We start from the raw sequence: 22,200 nt of genomic DNA, 5'->3' as shown, positions 1-22,200 counted from the left end.
GAGAGGTTAATAAAAACCAAATAACGTTCAACAACTAGACATGAACAGGTCACAGAAAAATATGCCCCAAGTTGATCTGAAGGAAGAAAAGGTAGAGGTTGGCAGGGAGGCAGGGGAAAGTGCATGATGGGAGTCTTTGGAAAAGAGGAAATGTATAGATTATCATAAATACACTGAGCAGGGCGTTGGACTAGATGGTGCGTCTAGCTCCTTTCAGTTCTAGGATTCTGTGATTCTATGTGATGGTACTGGTGGGGGGGGGGGCAAATCACACTCCGAAAGAATAGAGATGAGGAAAACACACAACAGGGGTGAGGTGAAAAGAGGAAGAAGTTTGGGGGAAGACAGCAGGTGGCTTGAGGGCTGAGAAACTGCAGGACAGGGAAGGGATGGGGAGGCAAATCAATAGTGGGGGAAAGAGATTTTCCTTCTCCTCAGTTCTTCACAGAGTGCTCATTTGTAAAGTCTAAGCTGAAATCACTGAGGGCAAACTGGTGCACAGGGGTGGAAAGAAGGACTATCCAGCAGTTAGAAAAGGTGAGTTGCTACTACTAACTTGCTTGCACGGAGAAATATATACTGGGAATTAGTAGCTTCATGCTTCTTGCAAGATACACCCTCTTCCATGGGTAAGTATACTCATGGGGAGCTAAAATTACTAAATGATTTCGTGTTTCCACTAGCAGGAGGCCTGGAGAGATCTTGGAAATGAATTTAGGGGCAAAATATTAAATCCCTTTCAGCTGTGGGAATTTATTTTATTTATTTTATTTTCCAATTTGTATACCACCACTCTTCCAATGGACTCGCAGCGGTTCACAGGAATAAAACATTAAAATACAATAAAAACCCTGTAAAAACCTCCAAATTACGACAAAGGCAGCAAGCGGCCAGATGTTCTTCTAATTAACCCAATCCTATCACACCTTGTTCAGCCGGAAGTCCTCTTCACTGGGAGTAGGTACAGGTCTGATGGACCGTCAGGGGAATCCTTGCTTGGAATGCCGGGACACTGCCCTGGCCTCAACCACATGCCTGGCAGAAGAGAATCGCAGCCCTTACGAGAATCGTAACCATATGTCTGGCACAAGTAGAATCATAGCCCTTCACTGCAAGGCTGAATGCCATATAGAGATTATTATAAATGGAAAGTTCCAAATCGAACCGACCACTGGAAATCAGCAACTCAGCTTCTTGATAGCGATCACCTCGGTCACACCTGTTCATTTGAGTGCCCTGGCGGGCTGCTCCTCTCCTCCCTCAAACTCCAGCATGCTGCCCCATTGAGGTGGCCTCTCTTCAAAGATCCTTCTTTACCAGCAGCGGGCAGCGAATCTCCTCACCCTTGAAGGTAGACATGGCACTCTCTTTATGGATTCCAGGGCTGGGCTACAAAATGGAAGTGATCGAATCGTCATTTCTTTGTCCCGTGTTTGGGACCCCTGGATGAGCAGCTTCCTCAGTTCTCTGCCTAGAAGCAGGAAGGAAGCAGCGACTCAGGTTTAGAATATGCTTTCTCCTCTTGGATTATCTCCTTCTCCCGTTGCCACTGCTTTGCTCTGATCTTTTTCTTAGCACATGGAGTCAGCTGGAGCAGGGGTAGTCAACCTGTGGTCCTCCAGATGTCCATGGACTACAGTTCCCATGAGCCCCTGCCAGCAAACGCTGGCAGGGGCTCATGGTAATTGTAGTCCATGGACATCTAGAGGACCACAGGTTGACTACCCCTGACCTGGAGGACACCAGAATCATTGAGCTGGGTTTTTCTGTCTTGAGCTCTGCTGCCTTGGGGCTTAGCAGCCTGGGCCTCGGGGGAAACCCAGCTAGAGACACTGGCCTAGCTACATCATGTATTCTGATACCAAAGGCACTTGTCCTCTATTACGCTTGAGGTTTCTGCCTTCTTCACCTTTTGCTGACAGTAAGTCCCGAGGGATGTTTGGTATAAAGTCATCCTCTTCCCTTTTCTGATGGCACCAACGTTTTCCTTGATTCTGCATTGGTGTAGCCCTCTTTCTGTAACCTGGTAGTGATTACTTCCTTTTCCTTACGGTATCTTCATCCTGCTGCCTCCCCACCACCACACCCGGCTCATTTCAGAGCTCTACTAAGACCTGACCTATTTGGTAGGTTCTCTAATACCACACAGGATCAGAACCTTACTCTTTTTCCATGCAAACCTTATAGAGGATGGAGAGCTTCTTTGATTATCCCTCCCTTTGCCTTTTTTCCTAGGGTTATCATACACTTAAACAATGAGTGCCAACACTCAAACTCTAGTCCAGAGGTTGAAGAATTACTTCAGTTTCCTTACAGTTTCCTTACAGAGCCAGTTTGGCGTAGTGTTGACTTCTAATCTGGCATGCCGGGTTCAATTCTGCACTCCCCCACATGCAGCCAGCTGGGTGACCTTGGGCTCGCCACGGCTCTGATAAACCTGTTCTGACCGAGCAGTGATATCAGGGCTCTCTCAGCCTCACCCACCCCACAGGGTGTCTATTGTGGGGAGAGGAAAGGGAAGGTGAATTTAAGCCACTTTGAGCCTCCTTTGGGTAGAGAAAAGCGGCATATAAAAACCAACTCTTCTTCTTCTTCTTCTACAGTATCTTCATCCTGCTTACTGTCATTCCATCCCTTTGCAAGTTGCTTCCTTACAGTATCTTCATCAAAGCACTGCATTGGCGCAAACAATCACATAATTTCCTCACCAAAATCAGCCCTTCCATGCATAGATCTGAAATCTCTCCTCCCTTATGCCACATTTTCCAAATGCTGGCCTATAGCAAGTTTAATTTTTCCATTGGACTCTACTCGTTGTTTTTGAGTGTAGACATCTTGAATACGTGCGTGTGTCCCCCCCCCCCCCACACACACACCGTGCTTTCATTTTGGGGTTGTCAGTGTCATGTGTGCACACGCGCCTCTTTCTGCCTCCCCCAGAATCTATTCCCTGATGTGTCCTCCAAGATTTTTAGAAAATTATTTATTTCGCGTTACAGCGCTACTTATAACCCTGTTAACACTGTTACTGAATGCTGAGGTCATCATTCAAATGATGTCACTGCATTCATATGCATGCAGGGGGGGGGAATAAAAAAAAAAGTGAAACAGTGAGAGGCTGCATCCTTCTGAAGAAATTGCAGAAGTCATACAGCAGGAAACAAGCCCCTACTGTGGAACAATTGGTGTGAAATCTCAGGTTTCCCTTGGAGACCAACATGAAGAAAAGAGAAAGGAAGTTTGTACTGCAGAAAGCATCCTTGCAGGTAGGCTCCCATCAGAATTAAAACGTTGGTCTCTGATGCTGCTTGTTTTATGTTACATTTGTTTCTGTCTGCGTGAGTGCCTTAATTAAACATTAGGTGATTGTCCTGAAGTTGGAGGCCTGGCTTGTACTAAACTTTATGCCAAGTTTCTTTTCAGCATTATCATCCCTCCCCCCTCTGGTTTTTTTCCTTCCATAGCTTTGCCAAATCCCCTTCTTCTCTCAATAAGCTTGAACAGGGGAATAAGCAACAGATTTCACTTCAAAGACTCCTTCTAGCAAAAGCCAGCAAGCCATCATAATTTGCCATCTGCCACTGATTATTTGCAAATGAAAGCCTTTTGTAAGTGTAGGCTGGGGATATTGCTGAGATCATCAGTGGAAAGTTAGAGAATTGTCTCTAATGTGCTCATCATGCATTCCAGTTAAACTTTTCTGAACGCAAACGGGGGGGGGGGGCAAATTCTGTATCTGATTTAATGCTGTCAACGTTTGTGTTCTTTAGTCTGAAAAAAAATGATTTCTGGTTTAATTGATTTTTAGGTAGTTATTGATTACATGTATTGCTCTGGGATAAGAAGAGTATCCAAAGTGAACTGTTGTCACATCTGGCATAATTATTAGTTTCCATCAGCTTTCCCATTCAGCACAGACCTTGGTGAACATAGATGGGGAACATGAATGGCTTCTCCTTTCCCCTGATTCTAAATTGTCATAGATGATATAATGGCAGGCAACGTTGGGGGTATTTGCTGAAAGTCATGATGATATCCGTGTGCTTAAATGCACTGTTTCTTATACCTGTTTTGATATTCTGAAGAAGGAGAAGGAGGAGAAGAAGAAGAGGAAGAAGATGAGAGTGTTGGCTTGGTTCTTATATGCCACTTTCTCTACCCGAAGGAGTCTCACAGTGGCTTACAATAGAGTTCCCTTTCCTCTCCCCACAACAGACACCATGTGAGGTAGAAGAAGAATTGGTTCTTATATGCCATTTTCTCTAACCGAAGGAGTCTCACAGTGGCTTACAATAGAGTTCCCTTTCCTCTCCTCACAACTGACGCCCTGTGAGGGAGAAGAAGATTTGATTCTTATATGCCACTTTTCTCGCTGCAGTCTTTTCAGATAAAATGTCTTAGATCAATAATCAACCCTACACTGTTTAATTGTTTTAATACAGTGGGACAAAGCTGGTCACTTCAAGTGGCGATACAACAGTTCGGATCTGGGACTTCTCCAAGGGCGGCTGCATCCTGACCTTGGAAGGCCACAGCTATGCAGCCTGGGACTGCTCTTGGCATTCTTGTGGAGATTTTGTGGCTTCTGCTTCTATGGATAAAACTAGCAAAGTCTGGGACCTGAACAGGTAGGTGACCATTTATGATAATTTCTATGGTCGTTCTCGATGTTTGTAAACCAGTGAAGTACAAACCCTGTTGTGCCAGTTTTATGGGGAAAGTTGCAGAAGAAGTAAAAAGGACTTCCTTTTTGTCAGCCATATAAGGTCTGTAAGATGTTTCTGTTTTTCTACCTTTTTAAAAATGGTTTTGGGTGTTTTTGTCTGCTATACCTTGGTATATACTGATGAACTTTATTAGCCATTACTTACTGAATTGTTGAGCCTCTTGTGGCGCAGAGTGGTAAGGCAACGGACATGCAGTCTGAAAGCTCTGCCCATGAGGCTGGGAGTTCAATCCCAGCAGCCGGCTCCAGGCTGACTCAGCCTTCCATCCTTCCGAGGTCAGTAAAATGAGTACCCAGCTTGCTGGAGAGTAAACGGTAATGACTGGGGAAGGCACTGGCAAACCACCCCGTATTGAGTTTGCCAAGAAAACGCTAGAGGGCGTCACCCCAAGGGTCAGACATGACTTGGTGCTTGCACAGGGGATACCTTTACCTTACTGAATTTTATTGCATATTCTGGTTGACTAATTTGTCTATAAGCCACTCTGAATATATGGAAGGGGATGGCATCAATTTTAAAATGTTTTAAAGGCTGATTTAGCCAGAAGGGAGAAGACCAACAGAGAATGATCCCAGCAAATAGAGAAAGAAAGCTGACATAGGGACAGTGTTCCCAAAGCAACAGCCCATAGCCGTTCCTGGAGGTCTTACAGGTGAGATCTTGCTGGAGCAAGAAAAACAGAGCGGTCTGACACCATGTCCCTGCAAGATCCCAGGCCAATGAGGGCTGATGCAGCCTGTTCAAGTGTAGTCAGAAGCAATGGACCAATGAGAAGATGCATGGTCTGGTGGTGGTCTGTTCCTTGGAAGGAAGAGGAAGAGGAAGACATGGCCCACCACCGCCCTTTATCTGAAGCCCAAGGGTAGATGAGAGAGGCAGGATCAGATGTCGGGAAGAAGGGAGATGTTTTCCACCATGACCAGTTCTGGCAGGCCAAGAAACATTATGTATTCTTCCTATCCATCTTAATCTTACGTTATGATGGACAACTGAATAAGAGAATCTGATCAAGTAACATTTAATGGAGAATAGTATAGAGGACGTATAGATCCTGTGGTCGACACCGGTCCAGACTTCCTTAATGTTACATTTCAAAGGGATATTGAGTGAATTAATAATAAAAACATTCCATTCATTTCCTAGTAATACTCTTACATTTTCTCATTAAAATAAATGGCATATTTGCCTATGCTCTTCATATTTACAAAGCCTGCTATACCTAGTATTTCTCACGATGCATAATAATTACTACAAATAATTAAATCTCTCACAGCGTAAATTTCATTATGGAATTGAAGTATGCTGGAGCTGTCATTTGCCTCTTATTTTTAGAGCTTCTGTATTTGTACAAGTGGGCATACTTTAGATTATTTAATATTTTACTTTTATTTTGTAAATCAGGATTGAATTTGAATTTATGTGGTGAACAATTCATGACAAGCACTTTTGTATTCTGCCTATAGAGTGGCAAAGCTGAACTATTAAACAGTGACAGAGACGCTCACATCTGCCGTCTGCATTTAATAATTTAATAACGACTTATTAATTATTTAATATTTTATTTTAATATTTTATTTTAAATGTAATATTACTTGTCTATGATTTGCCCTGAGTCTCCTGAGACAGGGTGGGAAACAGAAAAAATAATCATACCACATAAAAAGCATATGGTCCTACTGATGACGTGCTGGAACTCTGATTGGCCCTCACTGGGGGACATGCCCTCAATAGGATGGTGCTACCCTGTGGATGGGCCAATCAGAGGCTCTTCTCTGCCCCATCCTCCACCTCCTCCGTTGTAGTGCTTCCTGGCACTTGGCGTGAGGAGGAAGAGCTGGAAGGAAGTGAAGTGGGGAGCTGGCAACATCCATCCAAGAATCCATCCAAGCATGGCTGCCAGGAGGGCAGGGAAGACCATCCCCATGTGCCACCATAGCCAGTCTGCATTCTCAAGCCTCCTGGCCACTGGGAGACCTGGAGAGGTTTGTCCACCCACTCTCCACCATGCAGGCATGGCAACCTGCCTTACTGCCAGGCCCACCCTGGTCTGTGGGGGCCCTTCTGCCCTCCCTTGTCTACCTATAGCCCATTTTTAAATGGGCTTTCCTCCTGGTTATCATCAATAATCATCAATAAATAACAATAAAACCATATTTTTACTTTCATGTGAGTTGGTGGAATGGGTGAATGCTCCCCCTGTGGGGGGGAAAAGCAACATGTCAAGATGAAGTCAGATTTATAATTTTTTTCCTTTGATGTCTAGTTTCCGTGTGCTAGAACTTCCCTGGTAGTCTCCCATCCATGGCGCTACTTAATTTCTGTGACCTGATGAGATCATGGTAGTGTGGACCATCCAGATGTATATAAAGAAATAATGCTTCTGATACTGTGTTTGTTTATATTTTTAGGCCACCCTCCCAGCAAGCCAGCTCAGGGCAGTGTTCAGAATTATATAAAATGCAAATTTAAAACAGATAAAAGTGAGTTTTAAAATTCATTGAAATAAATAACGACAGATTAAAACAGCAACAATACATCCACAGAGTGTCTGTAATAATCATTGAATTCTGGGAGTGAGCCAATACCTAAATAGATGGGAAGATCGTTGACTGGGGCCATAAATAGGTAGGTAGATAGATGTTAACTTTGGCCCCAACCAAAAGCTGGGTGGAAGAGCTCTCAGTGGCCTCAGTCCCATCAACACAGTGCCTGACAACCTCCTGGGTGACCTCACAGGCCCTTCCTTGGAACCATGACCTCAGGCCCAGGGGGAAGAACCAGCCAGAGCCCGATCTAGGAGCAGCCATGGGAAGATGGCAGCCAAAACCAGTGTCAGACGTTGAAAGAACTCACAACTAGCTTCTTAATAATAAGAAAGCTTTATTGAGAAGCACTACAAACATCAAGACTGGCGAAGTCAAATCTGACTTGAGGGCAGATTTGCTTCTTCTTATCAATACAATTCTCCCGCCCAAAACTTGAAAGTTCCCAAGGGAGGGGAGAAGGAGAGAAGAGACACATGCAATTAAAAACAGTGATACATTCTCATGGCCTTGACTGTTCTCCACGGTTGATAGCGAAAGCAGGCCCAGCCGAGAGGCCCCAACAAGTGATAAGAGTTACAACAACATATATTTCACTTTCTACTAGTTAGCATGATTACAGGACCTGGAGCAACCAGGTGCCAAGCAATATAACTGTCATGGAAGAACTCAGGCTAATTTATGGCAGGGATTCTAACAATCCTGACAACCAGGACCAGCACAAGGAGAAGTACACAGGAGGGGCGTGGGAAGGCAGGGGCAGGGACAGAGGACCAGCAACCTACCTTAGCCAAGTCTCCGGTATAGCCAATGGAGCACGAGGGTGTACTGCTGTGGGAAGGTGCCATCCACCAACCCAGTGGGAAGAACAGAGCCAATCATGGCCCTTCCTCGGGGAGAGTCCATGTGTGCCCAGGACTATTTGGACCTTTAAGGCATGTTCCCAGGGAAAGGCCAAGGATGAGAGGAGAGGACAGCTCTGAGAGAGAGAGAGCAGCTCTCCCACCCTGCCTTCCTTCTGAGGCTGCAGAGCCCCACCCACTTTAGGGAGATGGAGTCAGAGGTGTGGGGTCCTCCCAGATTACAAATTTCTTTCTGGCAGGGGCTCACAAGGAAAAGAGGCCTCATCTCTGAACCTGGGTTCCTGTCTTGAATGGAAATCCATGGGGAACACGCTTTCCAGTTTCTGCAGCATTCTCTTTATGCCAATAAAGGTACTCTGAATCTGAATCTGCAGCATTGTCAAAGCCACTTTTGACACTCCTAATCAGCAAGTGTTGGCACTTTCAATTTTCACTTTTTTGCTTTTGCAACTGTCATATAGTATTGAAGGCCCCATTTAGCTTCCCTAAGGAAGGAAGCATGTTAAATTACACCCAGGAAAGAGCTGGTTTCCTTTCAGCCCAAACTGTAAGAGCTGTCATTTTTGGCAAAGGTCACCCCCAAATGCCTGATTTAAAATTGGATTTTACTTTTTCAGCGAGCTAGATTTGATGGTCAGAATGCTCAAAAGCAATTTTATACAGCAATGAGTAACATTTCCCTGTGAGCTGAAACTCAAGTCGGCTGGCTGCAGCGTTGGACGTTCTGTGATATTGGACAAAGACAATGTATTCCGTTGGGAGTGACCACCACTGTGCTCAGCATAATGCCGTTCGTGAGGATCTCGCACAGCTAAGCTTCAAATCACAAATGTGGACGAGGTAAAGCATTAGCCCTGGCTCCCATCACAACGATATCTAAGGGGAGCCATACCAACGTGTGATGTCATTCCAGACGTCGAGAAAACCTGGAAGATGCCAACTAGGAAGCTGAAGCGAAGCTGTGTGAATTCCGTTCCGTCAGGAATGCAAACTCCATTTCAGCGTTTCCCCCTCCCGTTACGAGTTGAATGCTGAAGAGGCAGAATGAGCAAAATGCCAAGGAGGTGAAGCAAAGCCCTCCCTATCATTTGCTTTCTGCACAAAGAGCAGTCTTTTTTTTTAAAGCCCCAAACTTAAAAAAAACAATGTACGCTGGGCTTGAATTAAAACAATTCATAGCGCAGCTCCAAAAAACGCAAGCACAGCACTTTGAACAAGCTCTTGCGTTCTGCTGTAATAGGTAGCTCCAGCAGCAGGGCCCCAACAGACAGAAATGCCCATCGGTCGGCTAAAAATGGAAATTGAACATGCGGCTGCAATTTGCACCAGGGCAATGCAGGAGGGAAGCAGCAGGTTTAACCCTTCAACCCCTATCCAATTGAACTGTCATCCCATGTTCCCATGTTCTTCCTAGCATTTTTGATTGGTTGAATTGGTTGAGCCGCTGCCAGAAAGAAGTTCCTGACAGTTAGAGCGGTTTCTCAGTGGAACAGGCTTCCTCGGGAGGTGGTGGGTTCTCCATCTTTGGAAATTCTTAAACAGAGGCTGGAGAACCATCTGACGGAGAGGCTGATTCTTTGAAGATTCAAGGGGGTGGCAGGTGACAGTGGAGGAGCGAGAGGGTTGGGAGTGTCCTGCATAGTGCAGGGGGTTGGACTAGATGACCCATGAGGTCCCTTCCAACTCTATTATTCTATGATTCTATGATTGATTGTACAGCATGTGTGTTCTATAGCCAGGTGATCTTAAGATTGGCTGGCAGCCAGGCCAGAGAGGTTTGGAGGTGGTTGGCCATTGCCTGCCCCTGCATCATGGCCCTGGTATTCCTTGGAGGTCTAGGTCCCCAGTATGAGCCAGGGCCGACCCTGCTGAGCTTCCAAGATCTGACAAGATCAGGTGTGCCTGGGCAGTTCAGGTCAGGTTCTTTTTAGCACAATTGCAAGGGGAAAACAACAGTTTATAAAACGGTATCCCTTTAAAGCATCTGAGGAGTGGTTAGAGGAAGCCTCTTTCAATTAGCAGAACAAATTGGGGGAGCAGAAGGGTCAAACTCTTTCTTCTTTTTCCGCACTCTAAAGAGTAGCTGCAACCAGGCTCGGCTTCCTTGGACAAGGCTGATTGGTGATCTCTCCTCGTGTCTTGGCCCCTTGCAGAAGCGGAAGAAAACTATGCAGTTAGATTCTTTCTCTCTCTCTCTCTGTCTCTCTCTCAGCGATCTCTGCAGGAGTCTTCTCAGATTGGCAGGCATTGTTTGCAAGGGGAACACAAATGTCTGGATTCAGCCCAAGTGACTTAAATGCAGGGGCATTTGTTTGTGAAATTGCACACAGAAAATGGATACCTGACACTGGTCACTTTTCATGTTAAACACTCTCCTGTTGTTTCTCTGCACCTAATGTTTTCATTAGTATTACACATACATTTCCCATTGAGATTCCATCTGGCTGAGAGCGGCGGCTTCTAATCTGGTGAGCCATGCTTGATTTCCCACTCCTCCACATGCAGGCAGCTGGGTAGCCTTGGGCTAGTCACAGTCCTGTTAGAAGCTGTTCTCGCAGAGGCTCATCATCTCCCTCACAGGGTGTCTATTGTGGGAAGAGGAAGGGAAAGTGATTGTAAGCCGCTTTGAGATGCCTTCCGGCAGAGAAAAGCAGGGTATAAAAACTCTTCTTCTGATTGCTCTTGACTCTCAGGTGATCTGCCAATGCATTCTTTCCCCATGACTGGCTTGCAGTCTTCACCCTCTTATTCATGGAATATGGGCTGTGTGTGAAAGATGTTTTCAAAACTCTCCCATGCTTGCATTTTGGACTTGTGAATTAGGAATTCCTTCCCTCCCTCCATTTTTTAAAACAATATAAATGCAGTTTGAAGTGCTTTTATACGCCTCCCTTTTCTTCTTTGATTACCAACTTGCAGGCCGGTTGCTAAAGCACTTCTTAACAAAACGCACCATGTACGTGTGCATCAGGATTCATTTTGAGAGGTGTTCTAGCATGGAGCAGGAGTGTGCATGCCCATTAATAAATCAATGCACTAAGTCAAGATTGATGTTCTTGTTGTAAAATGACATCAAGGATTATTTCATTACGGTGTTTCCTCAGAGCAAGTGAGTTGTGTAAAAGGGAAAGCACTGCAAATGAAGGAAGTGATCCAGTCCTAAAAATGGGACTATAATTTTTCAGGCCAGCCATGAAGAGGAATTAGCAAGCTTTTGCAACTGTCTTTTAGCTTCCAGAAGTGCACCCCTCTCCACTCACAGACTGACTTTCTCACCACATGATGTGGGAGGGGTGAGCACGCTTCTCACAGTTCTTTTTCTACTTCAGTTGGAAGAGGATACCACAGCAAATTGTTTTACTTTTTACCTCATATACCACCACTACTCAGTCTAGGCCACGGTACTGGCATAAATCTTCTACCAGATGGGCTGATCATATAAAAACCAGGAAAAAAGTTTCCAGCATTTTCTGATCAGTATAGATAGACATACCCAACCCAACACAGGAGACAGGGAGCTAGGAATAGAAACCAGACGCATACCTGTAAGGATAAATCTTCCTGGGACACTGGACCATAATGACTATGTCCCATTGTTGGTTTTAAGCACTGGATTTTGCCCATGTTTGGGAATCTATCATATCTAATTCTTAGGTTATATTTGGAATTTTCCTCTTGGCCTCAGTGCAACTTGTCCTCCACCAACAATTCCTGTCATGCTCCTCTTTTGAATGACAGGGTCTCAACACTGCTCCAAAAAGGGGCAATTACTTCACTAGAAGAAGAAGAGTTGGTTCTTATATGCCGCTTTTCCCTACCCGAAGGAGGCTCAAGGCGGCTTACAGTCACCTTCCCATTCCTCTCCCCACAACAGACACCCTGTGGGGTGCGTGAGGCTGAGAGAGTGCTGATATCACTGCTCGGTCAGAACAGTTTTATCAGTGCCATGGCAAGCCCAAGGTCACCCAGCTGGTTGCATGTGGGGGAGCGCAGAATCGAACCCAGCATGCCAGATTAGAAGTCCGCACTCCTAACCACTACACCAAACTGGCTCTCTCACTAGGTCCTAACCCACCTACCAGGGGTTTTTATTTCAGGTACTTTGGAAATGGCAAGAAAAAAGGCCTATCCTGAACAAATGAGCTAAACAAATGCATTGACACTCATAAATTCAGAACGTCATCTCTTCATGAACTATCCCTCTATTGTCACTGAATCTTTGGATCACCGATATAGACTTGAAAGATGCCTGTTTTCATATTGCTATGAATCTTAAGTGCACAAGATTTTTATCTTTTATTCAAGGAGGTATTCACTATGAGTACAATATCTTACCCTTTGGTTTATCAAATGTACTAATATGGTAGCAGCACATTTGAAACCACAGAGCAAACTAGTGTGTCCATACTTCGATGACCTGCTATTTGTCTCCCCTAATCACCTGTTGATATGTTGTCAAGGCTAGAATTAATTGTGAATTTGGAAAAATCAGTCCTTATATCTGGCCAGAATATTAATGTTATAGGAGCCACTTTGGATTCCTCTGTTGGCCTTGCTATTCTGCCAGAAACTAGAGCACTCAAAATTCAGCCCTCAGTGTCCAGATTTCCCCATAACAAATACCAGTCTGCTCAACAGATTCAAAGATTTTACTTGGCCTCCACCATGACAGTTATACTGCTCACAAAATTCAAATGTTATAGGCCACATGAAGGGACAGGCAACCATGATCCATCCATCTGAAGGGATAGACACTGTGCTCTGTTCATCTGAATGGACCAACACTCAAGCCCCATCTGTTCAATTTTTACAACTCTGCATAATTTACATTTATCTCTTAGAATCATAGAATCATAGAGCTGGAAGGGACCTCCAGGGTCTTCAGCGGGAAAAAGTGATACAGACTATGGCCTATATTTCCCTCATTTATTAGCCAATGTAAACTTATTTAGAATTGGCCTAAGAACAGAAAGTCGCCACACAAATGTCTTTAAACCTCAGTTTGAAAGAACTAATGCCACCGTATAGTATACAGAATTCAAATGCTGAATTTAAAAAAAATTAACTGGTCTTTTCAGACTGTCAAAAGATTAGGCTGTATGATCAACAACAAAATTACAGCAATTGTGCAGAGACATACAGGAATCAGAATCTCCAGAAGAAGCTCTCTAGGCTTATAATTCCATTATAGGAAACTTTTAAACTTAAGCACAATCTCCAAGGACAAAGTTGTCTAATACCCTTACTTGGTTTGATTTGGAGTATCTCCAGAAGAAATCCAACTTACAGCAGAAATTTCACAAAGTAAGATGGAGGCAAGATCCCCAAAGTTGGCACAGATATTACTCCTCTAAAATCCTGTTCAGGAAAATGATTTCACTAAAGAGGAAATATCATATCAACTAGATATGGGCATCACTCTTGAACTAACTAAAATGTAAAAATGCAAGAGAAATCTGGACTCGCATGTCAAGGACTTTATAGCATAAGGCTCTAACATCTCTGAATTACTCTAGGTTAAATATTACACTAATCTGCTTGACAACTGTATCCAAGCATCATCTGTTGTCAATATGGCAATATTGTCTGATATCATCTGGTTGTCCATAGATAGAAATGAAATCATATCATTAATTATCTCACTGAAAAATTTACAAATCTCCTGGACCTGGAGGCATCCAAGGCAAATTACCCCTGCTGACGGGTAGGCACCACCTTTAGCTAATTTCTCCACATTTTAAGACCATTATGGAATCCTGATGGAGGCATGGATTAACTCCATAATTGTACCCATCTTTAAAAAGCAACAGGATCTCTCTGTATTAAGTGTTTTCAGAAGATGCATTATAGATTATTTTTTAAAAATTACTTGGCTCCCTGTGTTCTTCAGCTGCTGTTCTGCTTAGTACCTGAATATTGGGTTGCCTGAGGACCCTGGTGTGTGTGTGTGTGTGTGTGTAGTTTAAACAATCTTTCCATTCCCCTAGAGATCCCTTCCCCTCCCTGTGTGGTATTCCTCCTCGGTCTTGGCTGCCACCAGCAAGAGTATTTTTAAAAAGTTCTTGTCACCCTTGCAAACCAGAAGTCGCTGTGTCTGCATGGGGAGAAAAAAGCTGGGGGGAGATTTCCTTTTCCTTTCTTCCCCTCCCCCCTTCAAAAGGCCTCTGCGTTAAATAACAAAAAACTGTTGGAGAATGTCTAGGGGGGGGGGGCGAGGGAAGGAATCACATACTGATATTGTCACACCTCCATCTGCCTATGTCATTGATGAGAATCCCACCTGCGTGAAATTTGGAAGTTTGTTGGGAGAAAAATGTCTTTTCCACTTAAGCCACTATAAACTAAATCTGAACCTCAGTTACATCCTTTAATGTCAACCCTAAGGAATCCAGGTTTTGGGGGAAGTAAACCAAGCTGCCGATGAGAAATATTCTGGGCACATCCCAAATAACTGGAGAAAGTCACTTTGGGGAAAGGATGGGTGGAGACAGTAATCATCATTTTATTATTCATAAAAAGTGTTCACAAAGACTGAAAATATATAGCCGTGCATATTAATAGCCCCTGCAAACAATTTGTGGATTGGTTTGCCTGACCATAAATCTAGGGTTGTCAAAGTCATTATGGCAAGATTAATTGCAATTATAAATCTCTACAGAAATACAAGGACTTGTCTGTGAAATGCAAATTGATTGTAGCTTTATTTGTCCAAAGAGTATCAGACACCTAGCTCAGTAGAATACACTGAAGACAAAATATAAGATGCAAAATGGCAGATCAGTCTGAGAAATTCCTTTGCATCTGTTAAAATAGGTAGAGTTAAATATTGCACTGATTAACTGGGGGGGGGTACTTTAGTAGATCCAGCATTACTCTGTATAAGTATGTTTCCATTACATAAGAATGCAATATTTCTATGGCTTCTATACACTCTTGAAGAGACCATTCCGTGAGACTTCATGAATGACATTGCCTATATGTAGATGAAATAAGCCTGTTAGCATTAATTTAATATGCAACTTCAGTGGAGAATCTGCTGAGAGCCAGCTTGGTGTAGTGGTTAGGAGTGCGGACTTCTAATCTGGCATGCCAGGTTCGATTCTGCGCTCCCCCACATGCAACCAGGTGGGTGACCTTGGGCTCGCCATGGCACTGATAAAACTGTTCTGACCGAGCAGTGATATCAGGGCTCTCTCAGCCTCATCTACCTCACAGGGTGTCTGTTGTGGGGAGAGGAAAGGGAAGGCGACTGAGCCTCCTTGGGGTAGAGAAAAGCGGCATATAAGAACCAACTCATCTTCTTCAATAATATCAGGGCTCTCTCAGCCTCACCCACCCCACAGGGTGTCTGTTGTGGGGAGAGGAAGGGAAGGCGACTGAGCCTCCTTGGGGTAGAGAAAAGCGGCATATAAGAACCAACTCATCTTCTTCAATAATATCAGGGCTCTCTCAGCCTCACCCACCCCGCAGAATGTCTGCTGTGGGGAGAGGAATGGGAAGGTGACTGTAAACTGCTTTGAGCCTCCTTCGGGTAGGGAAAAGCGACTTATAAGAACCAACTCCTCCTCTTCTTCTTCCTCGCATGTCACCATTTGCGGGCCATGCCCCAGGCCAATTCTGATACCCATGCAGCTTAGTGGCCTATGCCCTTCTATGCCCTGGTGGTCCAGGTGGACCAATTATTTGGAGACATACCAGCCAAAAATAGGTATTCATATCCTGCTTCCGTCAACACAAAGAAAGATGCCCTATCATCAAAGTAGAGATATGCTACCTGGGGTAGACATGGAAAACAGAGCTAACTACTAAATACTCTCCTATGCTACAACAATATTCTCAATGCTGCTGCAACTCATTTGCAAGCAAACCCTATAATAGCCTGTCCTGTTCAAAGTGACCCAGGTCTAAAAATGGGAGAGGACCACTATAGGAGAGGACCATTCCAGTGACCACCTTGGGGACAATATGACACAGGACCCCAACTTCTCAGCAGCACAAGAACAGGATTCAGTCCTACAAGATCCCCACAAGTTAGTCATGGTGGCGGGGAAGATAAAGGATCTTCGGCAATGTCAGTTTTTCTCCAGGTTAATATGTGAGGTGGGTACTCATCTCCAGATGAGTAATGGGGTAGTCTTATGCCAACTCCTGATGACACAGGGATACAGAAAAGATGTCTTAGATAAAATCCGTGACCACACATGGGCAGGTAATCAAGGGCAACATAACACACTCCTGAAGATCTGATTCTTTTGGCCAGCCTTTAGTTGAAATGTGAGAGAGTTTTGATGTTCCTGCGAGATATGTCAAAGAACCACCGGATGAGCTTCTCGGCCTCTGTTATCACTGCTCCCAATTATTGTCACTCCTTTTGATAGGGTGACTAACATAAAGTCAAGCATAAGAGGACATGACAAGCCCACAAGTTGATCCAGCTCTAGCCACAATCCAGATAGAAGTTGCACACCCACTGCTAGAGAAACACAGAGGAGTCTTCTCTATGTTCACTGGCAATCTACCATGTTCAAACTGAGCCAGGGGGAGTCACATAGGGACCTTGGTGCTTGACACCTTTCAAACAATGGCCCAGCATCCAAAAATAAGTGCAAGAAATGCTCCAGTTAGAAGTTATTGAACCATCCTGTAATGCATGGTGGAGTCCCATAGTACTTGTCCCAAAACCTGATGGTTCCATTAGGTTTTGTGTCGACTTTTTGGAAGTCAATCAGAAAGCCTAATTCCATGCTTATCCACTACCCAAGGCAGATTACTTAATAAACCAGTTCAGGTTGATGAAGTACGTATCAGTGTTGGACCTAGCTAAGGGATACTGGCAGGTTCCTGTGCACCCTGAAGATCAGCAGAAGGCTACCTTCCTGTCTCCCCAGGGCCTGTTCCAGTTTCAAGTCATGACTTTTGGGTTCCATGGGTGCAGTGGTCACATTCCAGCAGTTCATCAACCAGGGGGTGGTCCTCTGCTCCCCCTTCGATTCTGCCTACATAGACTATATTACTGTGTGCAGCCTCAATAGGCACACCCATCTCCACCACCTGGGTCGGGTTTTGCAACCCTGAAAAGCAGCTGGGTTGACTGGCAACCCCAAGAAGAGGTGCCTGGTTTCCACAAACTGAATGATCTTGGCTTCACGGGGCCCACCTGGATGACAGGTAAGATCCTGAATATTTGCATTCTGACCTGTGGCTGCCTCCCGATAAAATGGCCTGCCTGAGGAGATCAAGACAGGTCCTGCTCTTCTGCCATTCTGCAAACTGGAGATCAAGAAGGCCTTTTAAAATAAAGGGAATAAAGCTATAGTATAATGGAATAGTATAATGGAATAAGAGCCTCTTGTGGCGCAGAGTGGTAAGGCAGCCGCCTGAAAGCTTTGCTCATGAGGTTGGGAGTTCGATCCCAGCAGCCGGCTCAAGGTTGACTCAGCCTTCCATCCTTCCGAGGTCGGTAAAATGAGTACCCAGCTTGCTGCTGGGGGGTAAACGGTCATGACTGGGGAAGGCACTGGCAAACCACCCCGTATTGAGTCTGCCATGAAAACGCTAGAGGGCGTCACCCCAAGGGTCAGACATGACTCGGTGCTTGCACAGGGGATACCTTTACCTTTACCTTTTATAATGGAATAATTCCGGAAGTTGCTCATGTAAATGGAATAGGATTGGCAGTCTATGCCACTGTTTACCGTGTTTTGTATGGCTCTTCCTGCACTGTTTCTTACTTACGCCTTGTTTGTGGGCGTGCAAGAGGGCATGCATGGGAACGTGTGCTTCCTTTGACTCATCATTCCGTTGTCATTGAACTACAAGTGAAGTCAAAAGGACTGATTAGCCGTTTTAGCAAAGAATTATCATATGGCATAATTTGGATCCTATGATACAGTTTATTAATTTGCCACTGATTTACCTTGTCTATATATCTGTACTCTCATGATCCTTGTTCCATTTTGTTTGAGGAAGTGTGCCTGCACACGAAAGCTCACACTTTGAATAAACCTTTGTTGGTCTTAAAAGTGACATTGGACTCCATTTTTGTTTGACTCATCAGTTAAGGATTGACATGACTTCAATCATGATTGTACCCGCAACCTCTTAAACACTCACTGGTTATTGAATCCCTTCTAATCCTCAGTTGATGTCTCACAGTAATTGCCAAAGTGTCTCTCTTCTTCCTCTGCTTTCCTATCTGTATCTGCTCTGTTACTGAACACAATGCAACGGATGGAATCAGAGCATCAGTAAGGAGAAAACAGAAAGCTACATTGAGGCTTTTCAGTTGTCTGGCAGTGTGATAATGCCATCCAATGTAGGCAGGAGAGAGAGGCATCTTGTTGCCTCACATTGAATTTCATCCAATTCATGAAGTTTTCACTCGAAGACTTCGGTGTGACGCAGCTCCCTTGAAATGCCTCTAAGCAAAGTTTGTGTAATGACGTGCTGAAGGATGCTGTCAGGAGCTGTGGACCAAAGGGCTAGTCATATTATTTCCCAGATCCTCTTCTCTCTGTTTCTGACACCCACAGAGAAGCCACTGCTGGGGCGGAGGGGTCAGCCTTCGCAAGAACTGTAGCCCGCTCTGAGGATGCCGGCTAGTCTGTGGAGAACAAAAGTTACACGAATAAGAAAGGAAAAAAAAAAACTGGCACCATTCATTTTCATGTAATGTGGGTGAGGAAGCAGAAGACTTGTCAGAGCATGCCCCGGTTCCATAAACGCTTTCAGACGTAAATTTCTTCAGTGACAAGTCCGGATGAAAAGCAGGAAGCTTAATTAACAAACAAAGATAATTTCTCCTAGTATTATGGGCAATAACAAGTAAATGCATTAAACCTACTTACAGTCTTTTTACAATAGCTTTCAAAAGGAGCTGTAATCCTAGTACAAATGAGTCTGTGCTGTATAACAATAAAGAGGCATTCATTTGAAATTAAACACAATCCATTCAAGCATACCAAGGAAAGTACATGGAGAAATAAGCTACATACCTAGACAAAAATGACAAGAGTTTCAATTAATGTTAAGCGAAAGCTTTGAATAGTGGCAAACGCCTGCTTTTCCTAAAGCACTTCAACAGACAATCCATCATAGGTTCATTTACAACAGTTTTAAAACAATCATGAACTGTACTTAAAGGCATATCACGTATAATCCAAGTCGTTATAAATTGGTGACCAAGTTTTTGCAGATTCAGATTTAATAAAATACAATGACATTTTTTAAATGCTCTGTCATGAAACAAATTCAAAGAATCCCCGTAAACATGCCTTTATAATTCAACTCCTGTCTAATCAGCTCTATTCACAAGAATGGTGTGAGGTCCCAATGACGATTAAATCCATGAGGGAATAATGACTTAAAGTGAAAAATCAGAGTCCAGTAGCACCTTTAAGACCAACTAAGAAAAGCACCTTTAAGATGCCTTGAAGAAACCTTTGTTGGTCTTAAAGGTGCTACTGGACTCTGATTTTATTGCGCTACTTCAGACCAACATGGCTACTCATTTGAACCTATCCTTAAAGTGAAAAGTAATTTCTTCTCTCTGTTGACATTCTTGGTAGGGCTGACATATTGTAAATCTAAAGCACAAACTTGCATGGATTCTGCACTATGCTTTTCAAGAAAATGAGAGGCAAAGAGAGCTTCCCTAACCTTGTTTATTATCCTGTGCAGCCAAGGAACCGCTGAGCAGGGGTGTTAGTCCAGCACTAGGCTAAGCCCTAATGAGGAGCGAAGTAATCCTGCAAAGTGCTGTGTCTCTGAGCATCTGCCTTCCAGCTGTGCTTTGGGTTAAAGGTAAAGGTTTCATGGCAGACTCAATACAAGGTGGTTTTGCCATTCCCTTCCCCAGTCATTACCGTTTACCCCCCAGCAAGCTGGGTACTCATTTTACCGACCTCGGAAGGATGGAAGGCTGAGTCAACCTTGAGCCGGCTGCTGGGATTGAACTCCCAACCTCATGGGCAGTGCTTTCAGACTGCATGTCTGCTGCCTTACCACTCTGCGCCACAAGAGGCTCTTACATACATACATACATACATACATACATACATACATACATACAATTGTAAAGGTAAAGGTATCCCCTGTGAAAGCACTGAGTCATGTCTGACCCTTGGGGTGACGCCCTCCAGCGTTTTCATGGCAGACTCAATACGGGGTGGTTTGCCAGTGCCTTCCCCAGTCATTACCGTTTACCCCCCAGCAAGCTGGGTACTCATTTTACCGACCTCGGAAGGATGGAAGGCTGAGTCAACCTTGAGCCGGCTGCTGGGATTGAACTCCCAGCCTCATGGGCAGTGCTTTCAGACTGCATGTCTGCTGCCTTACCACTCTGCGCCACAAGAGGCTCTTACATACATACATACATACATACATACATACATACATACATACATACATACATACAATTGTAAAGGTAAATGTATCCCCTGTGCAAGCACCGGGTCATGTCTGACCCTTGGGGTGACGCCCTCCAGCGTTTTCATGGCAGACTCAATACGGGGTGGTTTGCCAGTGCCTTCCCCAGTCATGACCATTTACCCCCCAGCAAGCTGGGTACTCATTTTACCGACCTCGGAAGGATGGAAGGCTGAGTCAACCTTGAGCCGGCTGCTGGGATCGAACTCGCAGCCTCATGGGCAGAGCTTTCAGACGGCTGCCTTACCGCTCTGCGCCACAAGAGGATCTTTAGGTTACAGGGGCCAAATTCCTCCTGCTGCCCCTGAAACGAATGCGGTGATGAGCAGAGGATCTGTACGGAGAGAGGCGTTTCTGACCATGAGTTGATGGCTAAGGATGCAGGTAAGGAGCAAGGGGACTGAGGAACTGGCTCCTTGAGTCCAGGGAGCCAACTGCATTGCCTTATAATTAACTCCATTCTACTTGGAGCTCTGTCCAAGAAGAATTCTTCCAGACAGTTCTTTAAGAAAGCAAAGAAAGACAACGCTGGGAGGGGCTAAAACAATCTGGAATTTGGGTGTCACAGAAGAGAGGACAGAAAATGACTCGTCAATAAGTCAAATGTACATGTATCCCAGTTGAAAAGAAGGCTTCTGTGTACACCCATGTCAATCCAGGCCTTAGGAGTTAGGCCAAGGGTTGCCGGTCTCCAGCTAGGCACTTGGAATCCCCTGGAACTACAGCTTACCTCCAGACTACAGAGTTCAGTTCCCCTGGAGAAAACAGCTGCTGTGGGGGGGGATGGGGGGAATGGGACTCTGTGGCACTGGATCTCACTGAGGTCCCTGTCCTCTCCAGGCTCCACCCCAAATCTCCAGGTGTGTCCCAACCTGGATCTGGCAACCCTACCACCTGCCCCCTGCTGGCGGCCAGCGGGGACCTAGCTGCACTCTCCTCCCTTCTCATATCCAAGGACTCCTCTGATGATGTAGGATCAGTCCTGGGCAATGAAGTGTATTTAGATTTGTACCCTATAGCAGGGGTAGCCAACCTGTGGTCCTCCAGATGTCCATGGACTACAATTCCCATGAGCCCCTGCCAGTGTTTGCTGGCAGGGGCTCATGGGAATTGTAGTCCATGGACATCTGGAGGACCACAGGTTGGCTACCCCTGCCCTGTAGTCAAACCTCTGCTCACTTTTGCTTCCCTCCCACCCCACAATTATACTCTTGCATTTCTATAACGTTACAAAATCACCTTCTCCTTCATGTCCCTGTCACTAGACCTGGCCTCTCAGTCTGTGGTTTGAACCTTCTTTTTTTCTTGACTTCTCTCGCTTAACTCAGAGTCTCATCTTTTGTTCAAAATTCAATTTGTGAAACTGTGCAGCCTGATCCTATCACTCCTCTCCGATATGTCTGCCTATTTCACCTCATCTGTCGCTTTCGAAACCATCTATAGGACAAAATTTGAGTCCGGTAGCGCCTTTAAGACTTTTTATATAATAAAACGAGTACTGTGGCCCCTGACAACTCACTTCTTAAAACTGGAGGTCTTTTGCCCTGAGTGGGGGCTAGTGAACCAATAGGAAAAAGGCAGTCCAAGGGATTTGCCTAGCAACCGCTGGCAAAACCGGACTACCTTTTTCCTGTAGGTGGA

At 44.8% G+C, this 22,200-nt stretch overlaps 1 protein-coding gene across 4 annotated transcripts in view; it reads left to right on the top strand.

The window, feature by feature from the left end:
• Positions 1-22,200, top strand: part of SPAG16 (sperm associated antigen 16) — a 477,747-nt gene that overhangs the window by 243,930 nt on the left and 211,617 nt on the right. For all 4 annotated transcript variants that reach the window (XM_077319325.1, XM_077319327.1, XM_077319328.1 and 1 more), the window contains exon 12: positions 4,443-4,628. In XM_077319325.1, coding sequence (XP_077175440.1) covers positions 4,443-4,628 — 186 coding nt within the window. The remainder of the gene's footprint in view (positions 1-4,442; positions 4,629-22,200) is intronic.

The sequence above is a fragment of the Paroedura picta genome, chromosome 2 (assembly GCF_049243985.1).
Source record: "Paroedura picta isolate Pp20150507F chromosome 2, Ppicta_v3.0, whole genome shotgun sequence".
Classification (NCBI taxonomy): Eukaryota; Metazoa; Chordata; class Lepidosauria; order Squamata; family Gekkonidae; genus Paroedura; species Paroedura picta.
This window is presented reverse-complemented; position numbering and strand designations above follow the sequence as displayed.